This window comes from Cetorhinus maximus, chromosome 8 (genome assembly GCF_964194155.1).
Source record: "Cetorhinus maximus chromosome 8, sCetMax3.hap1.1, whole genome shotgun sequence".
NCBI lineage: Eukaryota > Metazoa > Chordata > Chondrichthyes > Lamniformes > Cetorhinidae > Cetorhinus > Cetorhinus maximus.
The window spans coordinates 20,362,493-20,383,214 of NC_135886.1; the positions used below are offsets into that span (position 1 = coordinate 20,362,493).

General features: G+C 42.5%; 1 protein-coding gene across 1 annotated transcript in view; it reads left to right on the forward strand.

The window, feature by feature from the left end:
* Window positions 1-255: 255 nt before the first annotated feature.
* LOC144683502 (membrane cofactor protein-like) overlaps window positions 256-20,722 on the forward strand; it is a 44,438-nt gene continuing 23,971 nt past the window's right edge. Inside the window, exons 1-4 of the mRNA XM_078546565.1 lie at window positions 256-507; window positions 14,058-14,249; window positions 14,749-14,845; window positions 20,289-20,362. Of these exons, the coding sequence (XP_078402691.1) occupies window positions 453-507; window positions 14,058-14,249; window positions 14,749-14,845; window positions 20,289-20,362 (418 nt within the window). The 5' untranslated portion in view covers window positions 256-452. The remainder of the gene's footprint in view (window positions 508-14,057; window positions 14,250-14,748; window positions 14,846-20,288; window positions 20,363-20,722) is intronic.

Below are 20,722 nucleotides of genomic sequence, written 5' to 3' on the forward strand. Positions count from 1 at the left end.
CTGTCATGCACTGCTGTTTTGTTTTCATTGCTGTGCAACATTCTCAATTTCCAACTGGGGAAAAATGTAATAAATTGAAAATCAGGCATATCTGTGAAATGTCTTCCAAATTTTTATGTTTGTGTTCAGGGCATTGCCCTATGAGGCTGCCTGGGATTTGAATGTTATTCGCTTTAACACAGTGAAACTTGGGCCAACTTTTGACAAAACGCCCAGAGTAAATGTGGCTTCGCTCTCAGTGTCACAGTAGCTCGTGGGCGTGGACTTCCTTCCGGTCCCAGGATTGCGTAACTCATTTGTTTTCAGACCAGCGGCAACAGTAGAAGTCGGAGTTCGCCGAAGAAGGCAAACAAATCATAAAATCTAAAGGTTCTGGAGTTTTCTTCAAATTTCTGACCCCGGCGGAGAGGAAAAATTTTTCCCGAATATTTAAAGATCGAGAGAAGTGGGGAATGGCGGAGAGACTGATCCTCGCTCTAATGGCCATCGGGGTGGCCCGGGTAACGGGTAAGCAGCGCTCCGGCTCCGGCTCCTTACTGCTGTTTCAGGAGGGGGTTTTTAAAGATTAAAAAAAAAATACCTGGAAAAACTCAGCAGGTCTGACCTGCGCGTTTATATAGCGCCTCTAACGTGATGAAACATTCCCGAAGCGCTTGGCTAGGGGGAATATGACACCGAGCTATGTTAGGACCGGTGGCCAAAAAGCTTAGTCAGAGAGAGAGAGAGGTTGGTAAAGGGGCATCTTAACAGGGAAAAGTGAGGTAAACGGGCAGAGAAGTTTAATGGACGGTATTCCAGAGCTTGAGGCCTAGGTAGTTGAAGGCGCGGTCAGAAATGCACAAAGGGAGGTGGGGTTGTGGAAAGCTGGTGTAAACGGAAACTTGAGTCAGGCGGTTTGGCATGCATTACACATTCAGCAGATAGCAGCAAAAAAAAAAGTCGTGGAGCTTGGAGAGTTTTAGAGGGTTGTGGGGCTGGAGGCCATTAGAGATAAACATGGTGTGATTCCATAGGGGATTTGAAAACAAGGGTGTGAATTTTAAAAATAAATGTGTTTTTATTTTCTTCTTGAGTGAGAGCCAATGTAGGTAAGTACGCATGGGTGTTTGGTGAATGGGACTTGATTCAAATTAGGATTTGGGCAGCAGAGTTTTGAATGACCTCAGATTTGCAGAGGGTGGAATGTGGGAGGCCAGCCAGGAGTAAATTGGAATAAGCAAGTTTAGAGGTAACACGGGTGTGAATGAGCATTTCAGCAGCTGATGAGATGGGGCCAGGGTGAATTTTGGCAATGTTGTCATGGCACAGATGCGACAGCAAGATTGTGAACAGTCAGGTTCAGCTTCAGACAGTTGCCATGAAGAGCCAAGGAGTATTTGGCACAGGCATGGAGTTTTGGGAGGGGACTGAAGACAGTGGTTTCTGGTTTCTCAATATTAGAGGAGCTCTCTGTTCGTCTATTGGACAGGAAGATGGCATTAGAGGCCGTGAAGGGTTCAACGGAGGTAGGGTAAAGCTGTGTGTTGCCAGTGTACATGTGAAATTGATGCCATGTTTTAGATGATGTTGATAGCATGTAAATGGGGAAAAAAAGGAGGCAGCTAAGGATGAATTCTTGAGGGATACCAGAGGTAACAGTGTAAAAGTTAATTAGAGAAGCCACTATGGGTGATTCTCTGGGTATGGCTGGATGGATAAGAATGAAACCAGGCAAGTGTAACAATAGGGGTAATGAGACCATGTGAGATGACAGGATCATGAATGTGTGATGAAAAGTATATAATGGAGAGTGAGATTTGGGGAGGAAAGAAGGGCAGTAAACTCAACACAGTTTAAGATGGTGATTGGAATCATGGAGAATGTGAACTTGTTCAGTATAGCGGCAGAGGGAAAGATGCTGGGAAGTTAAGATTGAAAAATTTGAAGTGATGCTTTGGTGGGCTGTACAGAAAAAAGATTTTAAATGTAGTGAGAAGGTTGGAATAGGGTGAGTTTCTCAAAGGAGATCAATGATGGGGCTCATTTACCTTTAGGTGCTCAGAATTTTACTGAGTGTCTGTTTGGGGTACACCATCCCTGCACTCTGGATACAGTGAAGGGCTTGATATTAATGTCAGTGGAGGAGCAAAGACAGAGAATTCCAGAGCTCTTCATTGGTGCATTGTTTATCTACAAGTAGCTGTGAATCATAGTTGTTCTCAGAATACTTGTATTCCAGAACAAACCGTACCACTAAACCAGCTGTTCCAGCAATAACATGCTTACTAATATTCAGTTTGGATTCTGCCAGTGCCACTTGGCTCCAGACCTCATTACAGCCTTGGTCCAAACATTGTCAAAAGAGCTAACTTCCAGAGATGGTGTGAGAGTGACTGAAACAAAAACAGAATTACCTGGAAAAACTCAGCAGGTCTGGCAGCATCGGCGGAGAAGAAAAGAGTTGACGTTTCGAGTCCTCATGACCCTTCAGCAGAACTGAGTAAAGTTAGGAGAGGGGTGAAATATAAGCTGGTTTAAGGTGGGGTGGGGGGAGAGAAGTTGAGGGGGGGGGGTGGGGGGTGTTGTAGGGACAAGCAAGCAGTGATAGGAGCACATAATCAAAAGATGTCACAGACAAAGGAACAAAGACGTGTAAAAGGTGGTGATATTATCTAAGAGAATGTGCTAATTAAGAATGGATGGCAGGAGACTCAAGGTACAGCTCTAGTGGTGGTGGGGTGGAAAGACTGACAGGGCATTACAGTTATAGATTTAAAAATAATGGAAATAGGTGGGAAAAGAAAAATCTATATAAATTATTGGAAAAAACAAAAGGGAGGGGGAAGAAACGGAAAGGGGGTGGGGATGGGGGAGGGAGTTCAAGATCTAAAGTTGTTGAATTCAATATTCAGTCCGGAAGGCTGTAAAGTGCCTAGTCAGAAGATGAGGTGCTGTTCCTCCAGTTTGCGTTGGGCTTCACTGGAACAATGCAGCAAGCCAAGGACAGACATGTGGGCAAGAGAGCAGGGTGGAGTGTTAAAATGGCAAGCGACAGGGAGGTTTGGGTCTTTCTTGCGGACAGACCGCAGGTGTTCTGCAAAGCGGTCGCCCAGTTTGCGTTTGGTCTCCAATGTAGAGGAGACCGCATTGGGATCAATGAATGCAGTAGACTAAGTTAGGGGAAATGCAAGTGAAATGCTGCTTCACTTGAAAGGAGTGTTTGGGCCCTTGGATGGTGAGGAGAGAGGAAGTGAAGGGGCAGGTGTTGCATCTTCTGCGTGGGCATGGGGCGGTGCCATAGGTGGGAGTTGAGGAGTAGGGGGTGATGGAGGAGTGGACCTGGTCCCCTGGACCCCTCTCCTATCTTTACTCAGTTCTGCTGAAGGGTCATGAGGACTCGAAACGTCAACTCTTGTCTTCTCCGCCGATGCTGCCAGACCTGCTGAGTTTTTCCAGGTAATTCTGTTTTTGTTTCGGATTTCCAGCATCCGCAGTAGTTTTGTTTTTATCTGTGAGAGTGACTGACTTCAATTTTGTCAAAAGTAACGGGAATGAGGAAAATACTACCATGTTCGCCTCTAAGTCACATACCAACCTAACTTGGAACTTTTGACCCTAACTTGTAGGTTCAAAACCCCCGAACTCCTTCACTAATAGCACTGTAGATGTTGGATGGATTTCAGCGGTTCGAGAAGACAACTCACCACCATCTTCTCGAGCGAAATTTGGGATGGGCAATAAATAACTGTGACTAAATAACTGTGAATAAATAACTTGACTGTGGCTCTGACTTCTCATGAACAAATAAGGGAAGGGACCTTGTTATTTAGTTGTGGATATAAGATAACAACACTTTCTTTTAGGAAACAGTATCCAAAGCTTTTAATCGAGCACTTTATTGACTGCAATGAGAAAGATTTGTATCAATTGCAAGTCCATCTGTTCCACTACTAGTTTTACAAAGTCACTGATACAATTATTAAGGGATTTTGTACTCTACCTTTTTTTTCAGGGTAGGTGGTATTTGTTCATTACATTGAAGTGAGGCTTTTGAATCTGAGGTTCCAGTTGCTGTGCTAGCTCACTAGTTGACTAACAGATAGGGCATCTCATTTTGGGTATTATACTAATTGCTAGAGGGAAAAAAGATTGTGTGTGTGACTTGACTAAAATCTTATTTTTGACTGCTCTTTTCCTCACCAATTGACTGTGAAAAGACCAATTATATGGCTGACCTCTTTTGTGTAAGCTGTTTAAATCCATTTTGCTTTGTCACTTGTCTGAAGCAAGTAAGTCACTCTGCCAGTGTTTGGTAGATGACTTGGGATTTTTGATTTGATTTTGGTGAATTCTGTGTTTCATTGCTTGTCTCATAGTGGTATTAATCTCCTTTGTAACGTCAAAACACAGCTACTTGGTGTGTGTGTATGTGTCGCAACTTCAGATTTTAAGCTTTTCCGGTAAGTTGCCTAATCTTGGCCATTGCAACATTGTAAGTTTGCTACATATTGATAGTTTGATCTCTTGGTTTCAAAAATCTGTCAATTGATTTGACATCCCTACTGTCATTCCTTCTGATCATGTAGGATAAGTGGGATCTGCTTGGCATATTAGAGACTTTTTTCTTTGCCTCACTTGTAGACAACTGTGACCTTTCAGGATGTTTTGACTATTTGACCTCAGAGGAATTCTGAATTAATGTATAAAGGTTAGTCAACTTATATGGCTTTGCCCCACAGTGAGTTTGCAATACCCTGTTGAATTGTCTAATCTTATGCCAACATTCTTACCTGAAGTGCTATTGAGCTCGTGTTGTTGTAAACCCACTGTGATGAGTTTACTGCTCTGACATATTCTGTTGTTACTTAAATGGCCCATGATATGTGAGCACTATAATGTGAACCTCAATGTTCACATGAAACTCCAAAACCTATTAATGATATGTAATTTCCCCATTTATAGTGGATTTTGAAGATTTGTCTCTTGAAGTTTTGCCCTACTAGTATTGCTGAGCACTTTGTGCTAAACTGTAAATTTGAAAAATAACTGTTTAAAAACAATATACAATACTATGTATAACAACATTTCCAGTGTTTTCTGTTTGTTTCAGATTTCTAGCATTTGCAGTACTTTGCTGCTGTTCCGCAGTATTTTGCCCTTTTGGTACTAAATCTGCCTTGTGTTGTTCCTTGGTTGCCAAGCACAATTGGGAAGGTTGGAACCTGTTCAACTCCTACTTTGGAGATCTTGTGGGTTACTACACACAGGATGTTTTTGCTGTACAACACCAAATTTTGATTGTTTTAATCACTTAATTTGATCTGTCACCTAAGGACAATGTCAGTTCAGTAACATAGAACATTTTAAATATTCTGCACATTTGCTTTGATCAGCCAGTTCCTTGATGTACAGAATCCTACTGCCTAGTTTGAGTCTGAGAAATCTGAACTCAAGCTCTGCTGTTGAGAATTCTATTTACTTAACCAATGCAGGGAGCTTGGGTGCAGGTTGCCAAAACCAAGGTTTAGGAGCGATACACTGTAGTTTAACTAGTTATGCAAATTAGCCAAGTATCCTCCTGTTAACTGTTCAATTAAGGCTACCCTACCCGTTGAGGCATTGGCAAACGGGTGGCACTTCAGTGCAGTACGGCACTTTTCTGGTATCCTGAACAAACTTAATTCCTTAACTAACACAATCAAAGTGGATTGATTCACATTCAATTTACTGCTAATAATAAGACCTTACTGTGTGCAAATTGGCAGCCATGTTCATCTACAAAATAAGTAACTAATTCATTAACTGTAAAGCACTTTGGGGCATTTATAGGATATAAAAGCTGCTACTTAAATGCAAGTTAGTTTTCTCTTTACGTTATATCCAATTCTATGCTAAACACTAGACTTGCTTGTCAGAGACTTTAACAAGGGCCTTGACCATGGACCAGAGGAAACCATTTGTTACATGTCTAAGAACCTTGAATCATGAAGGAGAACTGTTAGAATGCAAGTCTTTAAGCTGTCAGTTTAATAAATATAACTTACAATCTGCTTCTCTGTAATTGAGGAAAGATCTATGTGTCCTTGGTCCTTTATGCACTTTGGGAGGACTGTGTCCAGTGAACTGAATAGCCATTGGGCGCTCAAATTCCAGTATGAATCAACAATTGCACATCTAGATCCTCAATTCTGCATCTGTCTGGTACACTTCTATTTACACTTGAAAATCTATGAATGAGGAAAAATTTTGATTGCTCCACTAGCATACCTTGTTCTTGGCATGAGGGGTGGTGAGTGGAGGTCAAACTCTTTTGCCATTCGCATTCATGTTCTCCAACCCTAGATTCTTTTGCAAAGTTGAAGACGCTTAGAATAGCTTATTTCTGCATGCCCTTATTCAAATTCCCTCTTTTCTAGCCAATGTCTAAAAATATAACTAACTAAAATCTTGTTTTTAAGGTTAGGGGCATAAGATACATGTGCAGCAAAGTCTTGAGGGTGTGTTCCGTATGGAACTTTATTTATATTTTGTTTGAAATTCAACAGCATTCATGAATAGAAGATAATTGTTTCAAGGGGACCACTTGTATAAATAAGCACAGGTACAGTGTCTTAAATCCAGCTGCCCAAAAACCAGACGTTTTTAGAATGTGCCATGCATCAATTTTAATTAAGTAAACTTAAAAAAAAAAATTACCTGGACAATTTGGCTAGTTATGGTGTGACACCTGACTAGTTACCTGCTTGGCTGCTTCTGTGTCAGTCTATTCTGGCACTCTGAGCAACCCTTGACTGCACCTGATCCAACTTGGCCCAAACAGTGCACAGCCTGAACCTCCTGACCCAAAATCTGGCACTAACTTCCAGTAGCACCTCTACAGGACTGGTTTAAGCTAAACTTGCAGGGGAATGGGTGCCAGCACGTAGAGGTAGAAAAGTGGATTAGGTTAATAAAGGAGTAAAGGTGTTGGATCGTACTAGAGAAGGAAGTCATATAATATTAGATAGTCATCCTTAGTCTGGTCCTATGTGGAATCCAAAGACAGGTTTAAATGCCTGTATGTAAATACACAAAGTATGGTGAATAGGTTTGTGAGCTTCAAGAACAAATAGCCATTTTGGAATATGATGTAGTGACAGTAATGGTGAGGTTTATGTGATTAATATTCAGGGATACAAGGTGTTGAGAAAAAATGGGGAAAGAGAAAAGGGATGCGGGGCGGTAGTGCTGATATGGAAGACATTGTAGTGTTGGAAAACAATGTTGTCCTTGAAGGGGCAAGGACAATCCCTTTGGTTAAAGTTGAGAAGCAAAAAAGGGGGCAATCACTCTACTGGAGGTATCCTGTAGACCTCCAAGTGGTGGCAGAGATAGAGGAGCAAATCTGTAGGGATAATGGAGATGTGCAAGAGCAATAGAGTGCTGACATTGGGGGGGCATTACCTAAATATCGCTTGTGATAATATTAGAATAGTTAAAGGGTAAAGAGGGGAGGCATTTCTGAAATGTGTTTAGGTGACACTCCTTAACCAGTATAGTCTCTGCAGTTTGGGAGGGAGGAATTGCTGGATCTGTTGCTGGGAAATGAGGTAGAGCAAATGTCTGTGGATGAACACCCTTGGGTAAGAATGATCATCACATAAGGTTTAGATTAATAATGGAGAAGAGCAAGGAACAATCTAAAGTAGGATTTCCCATTTCAACTTAGATGAGAAGGGATTGAGCATAGGTAAAATGGAACCAAAGACAGGTTGGAAAAACAATAACGGAACAATGGGTGATCTTTAAGGAGGAACTGTTCCTTGTTACAGCTTGGTACATTCCAGCAGGGGCACAAAATATTGGAACTGGAACCAGAACCAAGATTCCTTGGATGATGAGAGAGAATATGATGATGAAGCAGAACAGGAGGGTGTATGTTGCATCTCGGGTGAATTTTTCAAGTGAGAATCAGGCCAAATACAATAAAGTTGAGAGGAAGTGTAAAAGAAAATAAGATTGGAATGGCAGTTAAAAGGGAACCTAAACTCCTCTACTTGCATGCAGGTAGTAAGCGGTGAGTTAGGGCCTATTAGGGGCAAAAAAGGTGATGTATGCTTACAGGTCAAGGCTTGAAAAGTCGGAGTACTTAGTCACCGCTGATATGAAGGGAGAGCATGCAGATCCAAAGGTGATAGAGATAATGGATGGGATGAAAATTGTTAGGGAGAATGTACTTGAAAAGGCCGGCTATGTTTTCTTTTATGCAGGCATCCACAGTTAGGTAAGCATAATTCCTTGCATACTTCTGGGTGGCACCTGGATAGGATTTCACTTAAGCGCGCAGAAAAGGGTTGTTATGAGTTCCAGTCATGGCAACAGGTCCACAGGGACAGAGGATGTGGGAACATAGCAGGAGTAGGCCATTCAGCCCCTCGAACCTGCTTTGCCATTCAATTAGATCATGGCTGATCCTCCTAATTTAATGCCGTTTTCCTGCTCTATCTCCATTACCTTTTATCTCTAATAAACAGAAATATATCAACCTCAGTCATTGAGTATATTCAAGACAGAGCTTCAACAGCTGGCTGGGGTAAAGAATTTCAAAGATTCGCCACCATCTGACTAAAGAAATTCCTCTTCATCTCAGTCCTAAATGACCTGCCTCTTATTCTGAGACTGTCATGTGGTTTTAGAACCCCTAGCCAGGGGAAACATCCTTCCTGCATCTACCCTTTCTAGCCAAGTAAGAATTTTGTACACTTCAATGAGATCACCTCCCATTCTTCTAAACTCTGAGAAAACTGGGCCTGTATTCTCTGATCTTTCCTCGTAGGACAATCCTGCCATCGCAGGAATCAATCTGGTGAACCATTGCTGCACTTCCTCTATGGCAATTATATCCTCCTTTTGTTAAGGAGACCAAGACTGTACACAGTACCCCTGGTGTGGCTTCACCAAGGCTTTGTACAACTGTAGCAAGACTTCCTTACTCATGTACTCAAATCCTCTTGCAATAAATGCTAGCATACCTTTTGCTGCCTCTCTTGCTGAACCTACGTATTCACTTCCATTGATTTTATGAACAAGGACACCCCGGTCTCTTTAGATGTCAACACTTCCCAGTGTCTCTCCATTTAAGAAATTTCTATTTTTTCCTACCAAAGAGGATAACATCACGTTTTTCCACATTATGTTCCATTTGCCATGTTCTCGCCCATTCACTCAGCCTGTCTCAATCCCCTTGAATCCTCCTCACAGTTCACATTCCCACCAAATTTTATGATCAGCAAACTTGGAAACATTACATTTGGTCCCCATCCAAATCATTAATATAGATTGTGAATAGCTGGGCCCCAAGCACTGATCCTTGTGGTACCCCACTAGCCAAAGCCTGCCATCCTGAGAATGACCCATTTATTCCTACTCCCGTTTTCTGTCTGGAAACCAACCCCCAATCCATGCTAGTATATTACCATTACTCCCCAATCCCATGTGCTCTTAAGGTACAGGTCCAGCTCTACTTCAGGTAGAGTAACAATGGCATCCACGTAATGGTAGAACTAACACATTTCCCAGAATGGCTACCATCGGTATTCAAATTTATTTTTCAAACTTATCACTCTGCAGCCCTCCATCACCTTTCTTTAACTTCACATTTCTGTGTGTTTGATTTCTGTGCCTTCTGGACAGTTGTGTTCTCCTGTCAAATCTGCTTTTGGGCCTGTGTGCCATTTTAAATTTTTCTTGTGTGGTCCTGCTCTCCGATTTCTGTCCTTTTTTAAAATATATTATACAATAGGTAATGCTTCATACAGGATTTGTTCCCAGTTCTTCCTCTATATCTCCAATTGCTTTGCCCACTCAACTCCTGCCTCCAGTCTTAGAAAATTTAATATGATTAAGCGACGATGGACTATTCCCTCATCGTCTCTTCCTTCCCCCCCCCCCCCCCCAATCTCTGCCCTCCAAAATCTATGATCTTCCAATTCTGGCCCCTCTCCCATGCAAGAAATGGGACCTTTAATAAATTATACCTTTCAGAATGAACATATAATTCTAATTGAACTGATAGGCTTGGCATAAGGCCACTTCAGAGAAATTGTTTCATGCTCCCTCTGGATAAGCACACAACAGCCTCTAGAAATGTCAAGACCTTGTGCTTCAGGCTTCCATGTTGATATTCCTAGGAGGATAGGCTGGTGCCTTATGTGTACCCTCCTGGTAAGGGCTAGCAAATGGCCCTCAGCATGAGATAAACTTAAAAAGTGACCTTGAGTTAAATGATGGACAGCGGGGAGGTGACCACCCTGACATCTTGGTACCTGTCCCATATTCACTGGTAGAGAAAGTTTCAACCAAGTGATTGACATAGCCCTCAGAAATAAAAGCATGTTCAGGAGAGCTTGAAGGCGGGGCAGTCTTCGTGGTGTGGTGGGTGTGGGCGGTGTGCACGGTGGGGGAGGGAGGGGTGGTGTACGTCAGATGGAAGATGGACCAGGAAAGAGTTCCTGAACACTTTGGCTAGAAAGCACAATGCTGCCAACACCAGCTACTGACATCCATACTCTGCTAACTATTTGTTCGTCTTCTGGATTTGTGAACAACACTCACTTATCACGGGTCGTATACTTTTCCTGTCTATTTAACTAATGCATCATGTCTAAACTGTTGCTTCTTAACAAGCTACCTTAAATTTTCTTACCTAAGACAGACAGTTGAGTATTTGTGTCTGTGGCTCCTGAACACACGGCCTTGCAGTCATCCTTAATCGCTAAGCTCTGCCACGTGCCCATGACTTCAGATATCCAGGACCAAAGCTTTGAAATTTCCCCCTAAACCACTCGGTCTTTACATCTTTCCTCCTTGAAGACACTCCTTAAAACTTAACCCTTTGACCAAGCTTTTGGTCACTTGTCCTGGTATTTCTATGTGGCTCCGGGTCAGTTTTTGATAACAGGCCTTTTGAGTTGCTTTACTATGTCAAAGGTGTTATTTAAATAAAAATGGTTGCTGTTCAAGCTCCTCTGCAAAATTTAAAATACTGCCTGAATTATTTCCGCTGTGCTTCAAACAGTGGTTTTCCTCATTCCCCACACCCTAGTGATGTCATCAGAAGGGGTTCCTTGGAACTCATGAGAGCAGCTGATAGCAAGGGAAAAGGGACCGGTTCACAGTACCAGTAAAAGGGCAGATACAAGATAGAATGGAAAATAACTGGCAGAGCAACAAAGGACACAGATACAAATGAGAATGAAGGAAGCAGGAAAGCAATAAATTGTAGTGAATAGAGAGAGGGGGCTTGATCTGGCAAGAAACAGCAGGGAATAGGAAGACACCTCACTGGATGCTGGTGAGTGGAATGGCAAGGAGCCAGGCTAAGGAACACCAGGAACTGAGGTAGCAGTTGAAAGGCAAAGAAAGTCATGGGATGCAGTGTGAGTGAGACGGTGATGAGGGAACCAGAAGAGAGAGGTAAGGGAGGAAGCAAGAAAGACATTGGGACACAGAGAATTGGAAGGGGTGGCCAAAAGTGAAGTGGGGAGAATATAAAGACTGAAGCCATATTTTCTCACATCTTGCCAGTTTTAAAAAAAAAATCCAATTTAAATCCTCTGCTTCCTTCTCTGCACCATCTTACACTCCCAAAGACAGCAGAGGAAAAAGAAATGACAGACAAGCAATGACAGAAGAAGAAGAATAGATGCTCATAAAATAAAATAAAACAATTTTGCAAATGAGCACGGGGCAAACTAAAATAGAAGTAGTTAAAGGAGTCATATGATGACAAGAGATGGGTAAGATACTGTATATTCAGACTTCTTGTGAGCAGCGCTTTGGATGATAACTAATAAACTAATAGCTCTTAAGTATCTTAAACTAATGAGCAACTTCAATAATTTATACAGGCTTTTTCTTTGATGTAGGCAACATAAAATCTGCCATGGTGAGACTGGGTTAACGTTGATATGACAAAGCATATCCTGCAGCTGAGCATCATTACAGGAGAAGAACTAGCTTTTCTAATATTAAAGATTGCTTGTAGGGCGTTCATTTCACACTTCATGGAATGTAAAAGTTAAATACTGCAGATGCTGGAAATCTGAAATAAAAACAAAATGCTGGAAAAACACTGCAGATCTGGCAGCATCTGTGGAGAGGGAAAGTTAACATTTAGAGTCCGTATGACTCTTCAGAACTTCATGGAATGTCTTTGGGTAATAATTTGGTGTCTTTTTAATGACATAATTGGACTCAATTTTATTCAGGAGCCCTAATTTCAAAATTTATGCTACTAACTTATAGTTGGATCATATCTGAACTTTTTCACAAAGTGCTTGGGCTCCAGCTAATTGTCTGATGTCCAAGTTTATTTAAATTCACTCTCAAATTTTTCAAGAGTAGCCAATTCAAAAATGAACCAATCTAATTGCGTAACCAAAAAATTCCAAGCTTTAGGAATCCTCTTGGTTTAAATTATTAATGTCCTCAAAGTTTTAAACTAAAAATGTGGGTGCGAAAATCTTTTGAGGCTCAAGAGCTTGCACTCACCGTTGTAAGTTGTTGAGTGGCTTAGATGGAAGTGCACTCCTCAGGTCTCTGCTGTGGTCTAACCTCATAAATATTATCTGTACTTTCAAACCCTTCTCAATGCTGCAAGCATCCAAGCACTTCGTCTCCAGTAATGCTAGATACTGGTATCTCAAGTACTGCACCCTTTTAGCCTATTCATTGCTGTTATATCTTTCTTGCTATCAGACGCTGAAATCATCCAGTAAACTAATACTTGTGTTCCATGATGCTAATTCCAGGCTCTCCCTTCATAGCACTGTGATGCCTAACCCCTCCTTCATGACTGCATGATCCATTAGATCTGTAGAACTGGGCACATGTCATATAATGTCGTTTGCCTGCATAGTGATGCTTCATGGCTTCATTTAATTATTTGTGATGAAATCTGCAGTTTTCAGGACCAATGGGGAAATGCGAGAATTCCCATCTGCTGAGATGGTTTGTCAGATATTCTGGTGGGTGCACTGACTTTGGAGCCTGTTTTTTTTTAGACAGAGAAACTAAAACTTAAGGTTCCTAGGAAAAGGTTTGTGACTTTAGATTTCTGGTTGTGACATTAGATTCTTAAGAAATCTGACTGTGATCTTAGGCTGCTAAGAAAATGGAAGCTTTTTGAAACCAGAAGGAAAAAAACAGAGCCCTCAGATCAGATTTCAGCAGGAGAACAGTAAAGGCAGGCTCGGGAGAGGATGTGTGTAGAACAGCTGAAAAGAAGGAAACTTGAAGATTGGATGTAGCAGTTAGCAGGATAGTGAAATAAAGTTACTGCCACTGCTTCTGTTTTTGGAGGGACTGATTAATCGGGGTCGGGCATGCAGTGCACCGCGGTGTTACGGAGTAATCTGATGAAGGTGACAGGGGAATCCATGCCATCAGGACATTGAGCCGAGCTGAAGAAGTTCTGCAGAGATACGCCTTTTCAGCGACCACCACATCTGTGGAGCGCTGATGGAGAAAAAGCTGCCGTCGGAGGTGACTCGGTGGCCTCATCCTTGGTGAAGCTTGAGGATGACTAGTTTTAAAGGTCTTTGTGGTGCCATAAGTGCTGAGAGGGCTGCCAGTAAACCCCTGAAATGTATCTTTGTAGTGGCTATTTTAAAGTGTAATAGTTTCTATTGAGTGCAATTTGCCTGTTAATTCGTGTTTGTTTTGGTTTGATGAAATAAAAGTTATATAAAATGAAACCTTGCCCATTGGTTTGGGGTCATTTGGTACGTTTGGTTCTTTTGGTTAATTCATCTCCATGGGAATCATATCACTGCAGATGTGTTTAGACCAACACAACTTTATAGGAGGGGATCCTGCTAGAATAAAGGAGGGCCAAACTAAAGCAGAAATGGTTTTGAAATGGATGACCAAATCAAAGAATTATAAGAACTGTAAAAGGTACCAACTAGACTAGATGGAAAGAGGGGATAAAAGTCTGATTAAGGGAGATATCTTCCAGATTTGAACTTAATGTGCTAATTAATCTCTCATGGTTGAAAGGAAGATTACCTAGTGAAAGTTGAAACTTTTTTTTAAAGGTAATTGCGGCACACCTCCAAAGCTGTCCAATGGCGACGTATCTGATGAATTCAGTTCTCGGAGCTCATTTCCTGTTGGCACCGAGGTCACGTACAAGTGTTACCCGGGTTACACTTTTGCAGGAGTAGGTAGAAGATTCGTTACCTGTAAATCTGGGGACGTTTGGGAACAATTGTTGATGACTTGTGAACGTAAGTAATCAGAATAATTTTATCCTCTTCCCCTCCCCCTGTTGTTTCCCTGTCCCATTCTATTCAGAAAGAAGCAACTTGGCTGGAATGTTGTTCCATGGATGCAAATAGTTTGTTCTTGAATATTACCCATTACTCCCAGATCTGTTGGAAAGATTACTGAAGTTCTGCTTATCCTTATCTTTCTGGTAAGAAAATACCAGACCAAAGTTTTAGGTAATTGCGTCCGTGATTAGGATGACACTAGAGCTAACTCCCTCCATTTATGATGGCTGCTGAAAATAATCCTGAATCCATGTAGTGGTAGATTGTTTCAATGTTGGCTATATTGCGGAATTTTTACCTTGCAGTTTATTTGCTTGGCCATAACTTTGAAAATAAACTGGGGCAGCCTGATATTTTGGAAAATTATGTATCAATTTATTTGAAATTTGTGCTGGAAAGGCCTTTTGGAGATTTGTAAGGTCTCTACTTTTTCCTCTTTTTTTCCCTTTTGTAGCAAGAAACTGTGGTAACCCAGGGGAGATTATTAATGGATATTATGAAACAAATGATGCTACTTTGGGAAGTAAAGTTATATTTTATTGTGACCCAGGGTGAGTATTCAGTACACAAATGGCTGAAAGTAGCTTATTTAATTTTAATGACGCCTTGAGTTCCTTAATAATTTAATTATTAAAGTGTGGTTATGGCATATCTATGCTGATACAACAGTGCAGCTTAATACCAGTCTAAGAAGGTGGTAGGACTAAACAATTTCTCCTTTAACTTGTCTCACTTCCTCCAAATAAAAGGTGTGGCTATGGGTACCTGCATAGGCACCAGTTATGCCTGTCTCTTTATGGGGTATGTGAAACATTCCTTGTTTCAGTCCTACTCGCGTCTCCTCCCACAACTCTTTTTTTCGGTACATCGATGACTCTTTTGGTGCCGCTTCATGGTCTCGCCTGGACCTGGAAAAATTTATCAATTGTTTCCAATTTCCACCCCTCCGTCATCTTCACATGATTCATCTCTGACACTTCCCTTCTCATCCTTGACCTCTGTCTCAATTTCTGGTGATAGACTGTCCACCAATATTCACTACAACCTTGCTGACTCCCATAGCTACCTTGACTACAGCTCCTCATACCCTGCTCCCTGTAAGGACTCCATCCCATTCTCTCAGTTCTTTCGCCTCCGTCGCATCTGTTCTGATGATGCCACTTTCTCAAAATGGTGCTTCCGACATGGCTTCCCTCTTCCTTAAGGTTTCCCACCCACTGTGGTTGACGGGGCTCTCAACCGTGTCGAACCCATGTCCCACGCCTCCGCCCTCACACCTTCCTCTCCCTCCCCGAACCATGATGGGGTCCCCCTTGTCCTCACTTTTCACCCCACCAGCTTCCGCATTCAAAGAACCATCCTCTGCCATTTCTGCCAACTCCAGCATGATGCCATCACCAAACACATTTTCCCTTCACCACCCCCCACCCACTCCCCCAAGTCGACATTCCATAGGGACCATTCCCTCCGGGACACACTGGTCCACTTCTCCATCACCCCCCAACGCCTCATCCCGCCCCCACCCCACAGCATCTTTCCATGCAATTGCAGAAGGTGCAACACCTGCCCCTTTACCTCCTCCCTCCTCACCGTCCAAGGGCCCAAACATTCCTTTCAGGTGAAGCAGCGCTTCACTTGCACCTCCTTTATTTTGGCCTACTGCATTCACTGCTCCCAATGTGGTCTCCTCTACATTGGGAAGACCAAACGCAGACTGGGTGACTGCTTTGCAGAACACCTTTGGTCTGTCTACAAGCATGACCCAGACCTTCCTGTCGCTTGCCATTTCAACACACCACCCTGCCCTCATGCCCATATGTCCATCCTTGGCCTGCTACAATGTTGCAATGAAGCCCAACGCAATCTTCCGATTAGGCACCTTTACAGTCTTCCAAACTTAACATTTTCTGTTTTGGTTTTAAATAAACACCACCTCTGTCAGAGCTCTTGTGTTCATGCTATCTTAAGTTGACTCTGGTTGATCAAGACTGGGGGAGAAGCTACATATGCATAGACACCCTGGTCTGTGGTCCCTATGGACTCTATCTTGAACACTTCCCATTCATCCTCTGTTCAGAGGCAAGGAAACTGCCGGAATACCAGTACCATATTTCCTGACCCAGGTTCCCTTTCACTAAATAGGATATTCCATGCTGTTTGGTTCCCTTCACCTCATTATAACCACGGGCCATTCCCTGATCATAATATCACTTACAAAGGATGGAATCCAGTTGTCCTCTGTTGTTAAGTCCATCAGTGTTTTGATCAAGCATGCAACTCCCAAACGCGGAGCAGGCAATGGCCTTGGATTTATTCTTAGCCTCCCTCATCTTCAATAAACTCATTAATTGTTCCCTAAATCTGTTGGAATACCTTCACCTCATCTCTAACAGTCAGGAGGCTTTGCGACAGTCCCTGGATTACATCCAGTCCGTCCTGGTTTGCCCCAAACAGAATGCCTTTTCGCTGTTTCCTGATTGCCTCTGTGTTCCCACACACTCACATCAACCAGATTCCAGGCAGCAGTTCCTGTCAATACTGCTATCCCAATCCATTCTCCTAAACCCTTTTTCCTTTTTTTGTCTCTTTCTTTTCTTCCTTTTGCTACATCTACTTTACTGGCACTCCTTCCCTTCTTATGATTCCCAACCATTCTTTGCTGGGAAATCCATCACTCTTTTTCCCACCAGCTGATCATGGTATGTTCAGTATTCTAATGGGCATAACCCTTGATGGAGGGCAATGTGCCCAAAATGTAGTATGATGGGTGCTATTTCATATCTCGTGTCATTGTATAATCATTTGAGTGCGGATGATTATTAGTCTATTTGTTACAGATTTGCTGTAAAAACCCATCGGGTTCACTTAAGGAAATCTACCATCCTTACCAGGTCTGGACTGCGTGTGACTCCAGATCCACAGCAAAGTGATTAATCCTTAACTGCCCTCTAAAATAACCTATCCAGCAACTTGGTTGTTTAATCTGCTACGAAAAAGTCAAATAAAACCAGATAAACCACCAAGCATCAGCCTGGGCACAAGATATGGCAGAGACACATCCTCCTCATTCATCCCTGCAGAGACCACCTAGCTAAAGCTTGTGTTAAAATTTGAGAGCTATGCAACAGACTAGCCCAGCAACAGCCTGAATTAGTCATACTCGCTGAATCATATCTCTCAGGCAATATCTGGGACTCCTCCATCACTACCCCTCAGAATGCCCTGTCCCACTAGCAGGATACACCCACCACACAGTTGGAAGGACATGGCATTGACTCTGGACTCCATGAAGTCTCATTACATGAGATCAAATGCGGGCACGGAAATCTCTTGCTGATTACCACATATTGTCCTCTCTCAACTAATGAATCGGCACTCTTCCAAGTCAAACACCACTTGGAAGAAGCACTGAAGGTAGCAAAGGCACAGAATTTACTGTGGTTGGCGACTTCAGTGGCCATCACCAAGAGTGTCTCTGTAGCACCACTACTAATTGAGCTGACCAAGTCCTGAAGGACATGAATGCCAGACTGAGCCTGCAGCAGCTGGTGAGAACCAACATGAGGGAGAAACCTAACTGATCTTGCCCATACCAATCTACCTATCGTAGATGCATCTGTCCATGACAGTATTGTGAGGAGTGACCAATGCATAGTCTTTATATTGATGGAGCGCCATCTTCATACTGAGGACAGTCTTCATTGTGTTGTGACACTAGCACTAGTGTTGTGTGACACTAAATGGGAGAGATTCATTACAGATATATATCAGCTAATACAGGGCATCTATGAGGCACTGCAGACCATCAGCATTAGAATTGTATTTCACCATAAACTGTAACCTCATGGCCAAGCATATCCCTCACTGTCAACCCTGGTTCAAAGAGCTATGTATGAAAGGATACCAGGAGCAGCACCAGCCATCACTATAAATGAGCTCCCAGCCTAATGAGGCTACGTGACTGGAATGCATGCATATTAAACAGCAGAAGCGACATGCTATAAACAGAGCTAAATGACCTCTCAAAAATACAGGTCAGATCAAAGCTCTAGTCTTGTTTTGTCCTGTCATGAATGGTTGTGGATAATTAAACAATTATTGGGAGGAGGAGTCACAATGAGCAACATCTGCAATGATGGAGGAGCCCAGCACACCAGTGGAACCATCTTCAGCCAGCGCTACCAAGTGCATGCTCCTTCTCCGCCTCGCCACCGATAACCAATTTTCACTCAACTGTGATGAAAACTGACATCAAGAATCAGCCAAGCACACTAGATATAGCAAAAGCTATTGGATGCAAATGGCATCTGGCTGTAGTGCTGAAGATGTGCTCCAAAAATGGCTACCCTGCAGCAAGCTGTTTCAGTACAGTTACAACACTGGCATTTTCCTGACAATGTAGAACATTGGCCTAGTTATGTCCTTTCCAAAAAAAGCAAAACAAATCTAATCTGGTCAGTTACTGCTCAGTCAGTCTACTCCTTGATTATCAAAACAATAGGTGTGATTGACAATGACTATCATGAAGCACGTAGTTAGCAATAATTTCCCCGATGCTCTGATTTGGTTCTACAGGGCCAGTCTGCTCCAGAGCTCATTATGGTCTTGGTTCAAACACTGACAAAAGACCCAAATTCTAGAAGTGAGGTGAGAGTTACTGCCCTTAATATCAAGGCAGTATTTGAACAAGTGTGGAATCAAGGAGTCCAAGCAAAATTGAAATCAATGGGAATTGGGGGATGTGGGTGAACTTGCCATTAGCTGCAGTCATACCTAACACAAATGGAGGTCAATGACCTCTGTCCCAGAACATCGCTGCAGGAATTCCTCAGGATGGTGTCCTTAGCCTGACCATCTTAAGCTGCTTCATCAATGAACTTCCCTCCATCATAATGTCAGAAATGGGAATCTTTGCTGATGATGGCACACTGTTCAATTGCATTTGCAACACCTCACACTGAAAGAGTCTGTGCTTGCATACAACAAAACTTGGGCAACATTTCACGCCTGGGCAGATAAGTGGCAAGTAACATTTATGCTGCATAAGTGCCAGACAGTGGCGCTCTCCAATAAGAGAGAACCTAACTATCTCTCCTTTTAATACTCAATAGAATTAGTATCATTGAATCCCCATCATCAACATCCTGAGGGTTACTATTGGCCAGAAAATTTAATAGAACAACCACATAAATGTTGTGGCTACAAGAGCAGGTCAGAGGCTGGGAAGTCTGCAGCAAATAACTCACCTATTGACCCTCCAAACCCTGTTGACCATTGCAAAGAACAAGTCAGGAATGTGATTGAACACTCAGGGAGGTAGGGAATATAGTTCTAAAGGAACTCAAGAAATTTGACACCATTCGGGACAAAGCAGCTCCACCACCGGCACACAGTTGGAGGAGTGTGTACCACCTACAAAATGCGCTGCAACAAATCGCCAAGCCACCTATGGCACTTGGCAAACCTGCAGCCTCATCAAACCCAGAAGAGCAAGCAGCAGGTGCATGGGAGCACCGCCACTTGGAAGCTCCCGACCAAGTTCTCACCATTCTGACTTGGAAATATATCACCGTTCCTTCACAGTTGGTCAGTGAAAACCCAGGAACTTCTCCATAACAGCACTCTGGTGTACCTATACCACATGGACTGTATTGGTTCAAGAGGCAGCTCATCACCACCACCTTGAGGGTAATTGGAGATGGGCCATAAAATCTGGCCTAGCCAGCGACACCTACGTAAATGGGGAAAAAAGTAATGCAAACTGTGTATCATGCTTTGACCGTTGTACAATAATAATGCACCCGCCTGATTTTTAATCTGTCCATTTAGTAAGTAATCTAATATAATAAAAAGAGCACAAAACCAAAATACTGTAATTATTTTGTTCTGTGGTAACTCTTACTTACGCACTTTGATTCTTAACCCTCATCCCTGATCGCTTTGCTGTAACATTTAACTTGATGCTTGATGAGTGACTTTGTTTTGACTTTATAGTTATCAGATGGTTGGTAGAAACTACCGGATTTGCACAGCTGAAGGGTGGGATGGTCAGGTCCCAACATGTGATCGTAAGTTTAAAGTTCTATGTTTCTTAAAAATTTGACTTGTTTTGGTCCATTACCATTATTAAAGTATTTTTAGGTTAATTCTAGGACTTTCTGTGGGGCATCTCTTTGCTTCTAATCCTCATTTTTCTTAAATGTTTGTTCCTGTCTTTCTTTACTCTTGACCTTTTCAGTGTGACATATTGGGTTGTGTGCCAGGGGAGAAAGTACTTTTTGGTGGTAGGAAATACTCAAGTGATTGCACTTCAGCATGCTATGGTTTTTTTTTGTGTTGCAGGAGGAAGGATCCAAGTTGCATACTTTTTTTGACAGAAAAGCAGGGTGATGGGTGAGGTATGGTGCAGGTGCTCGAGGTGGGAAGCA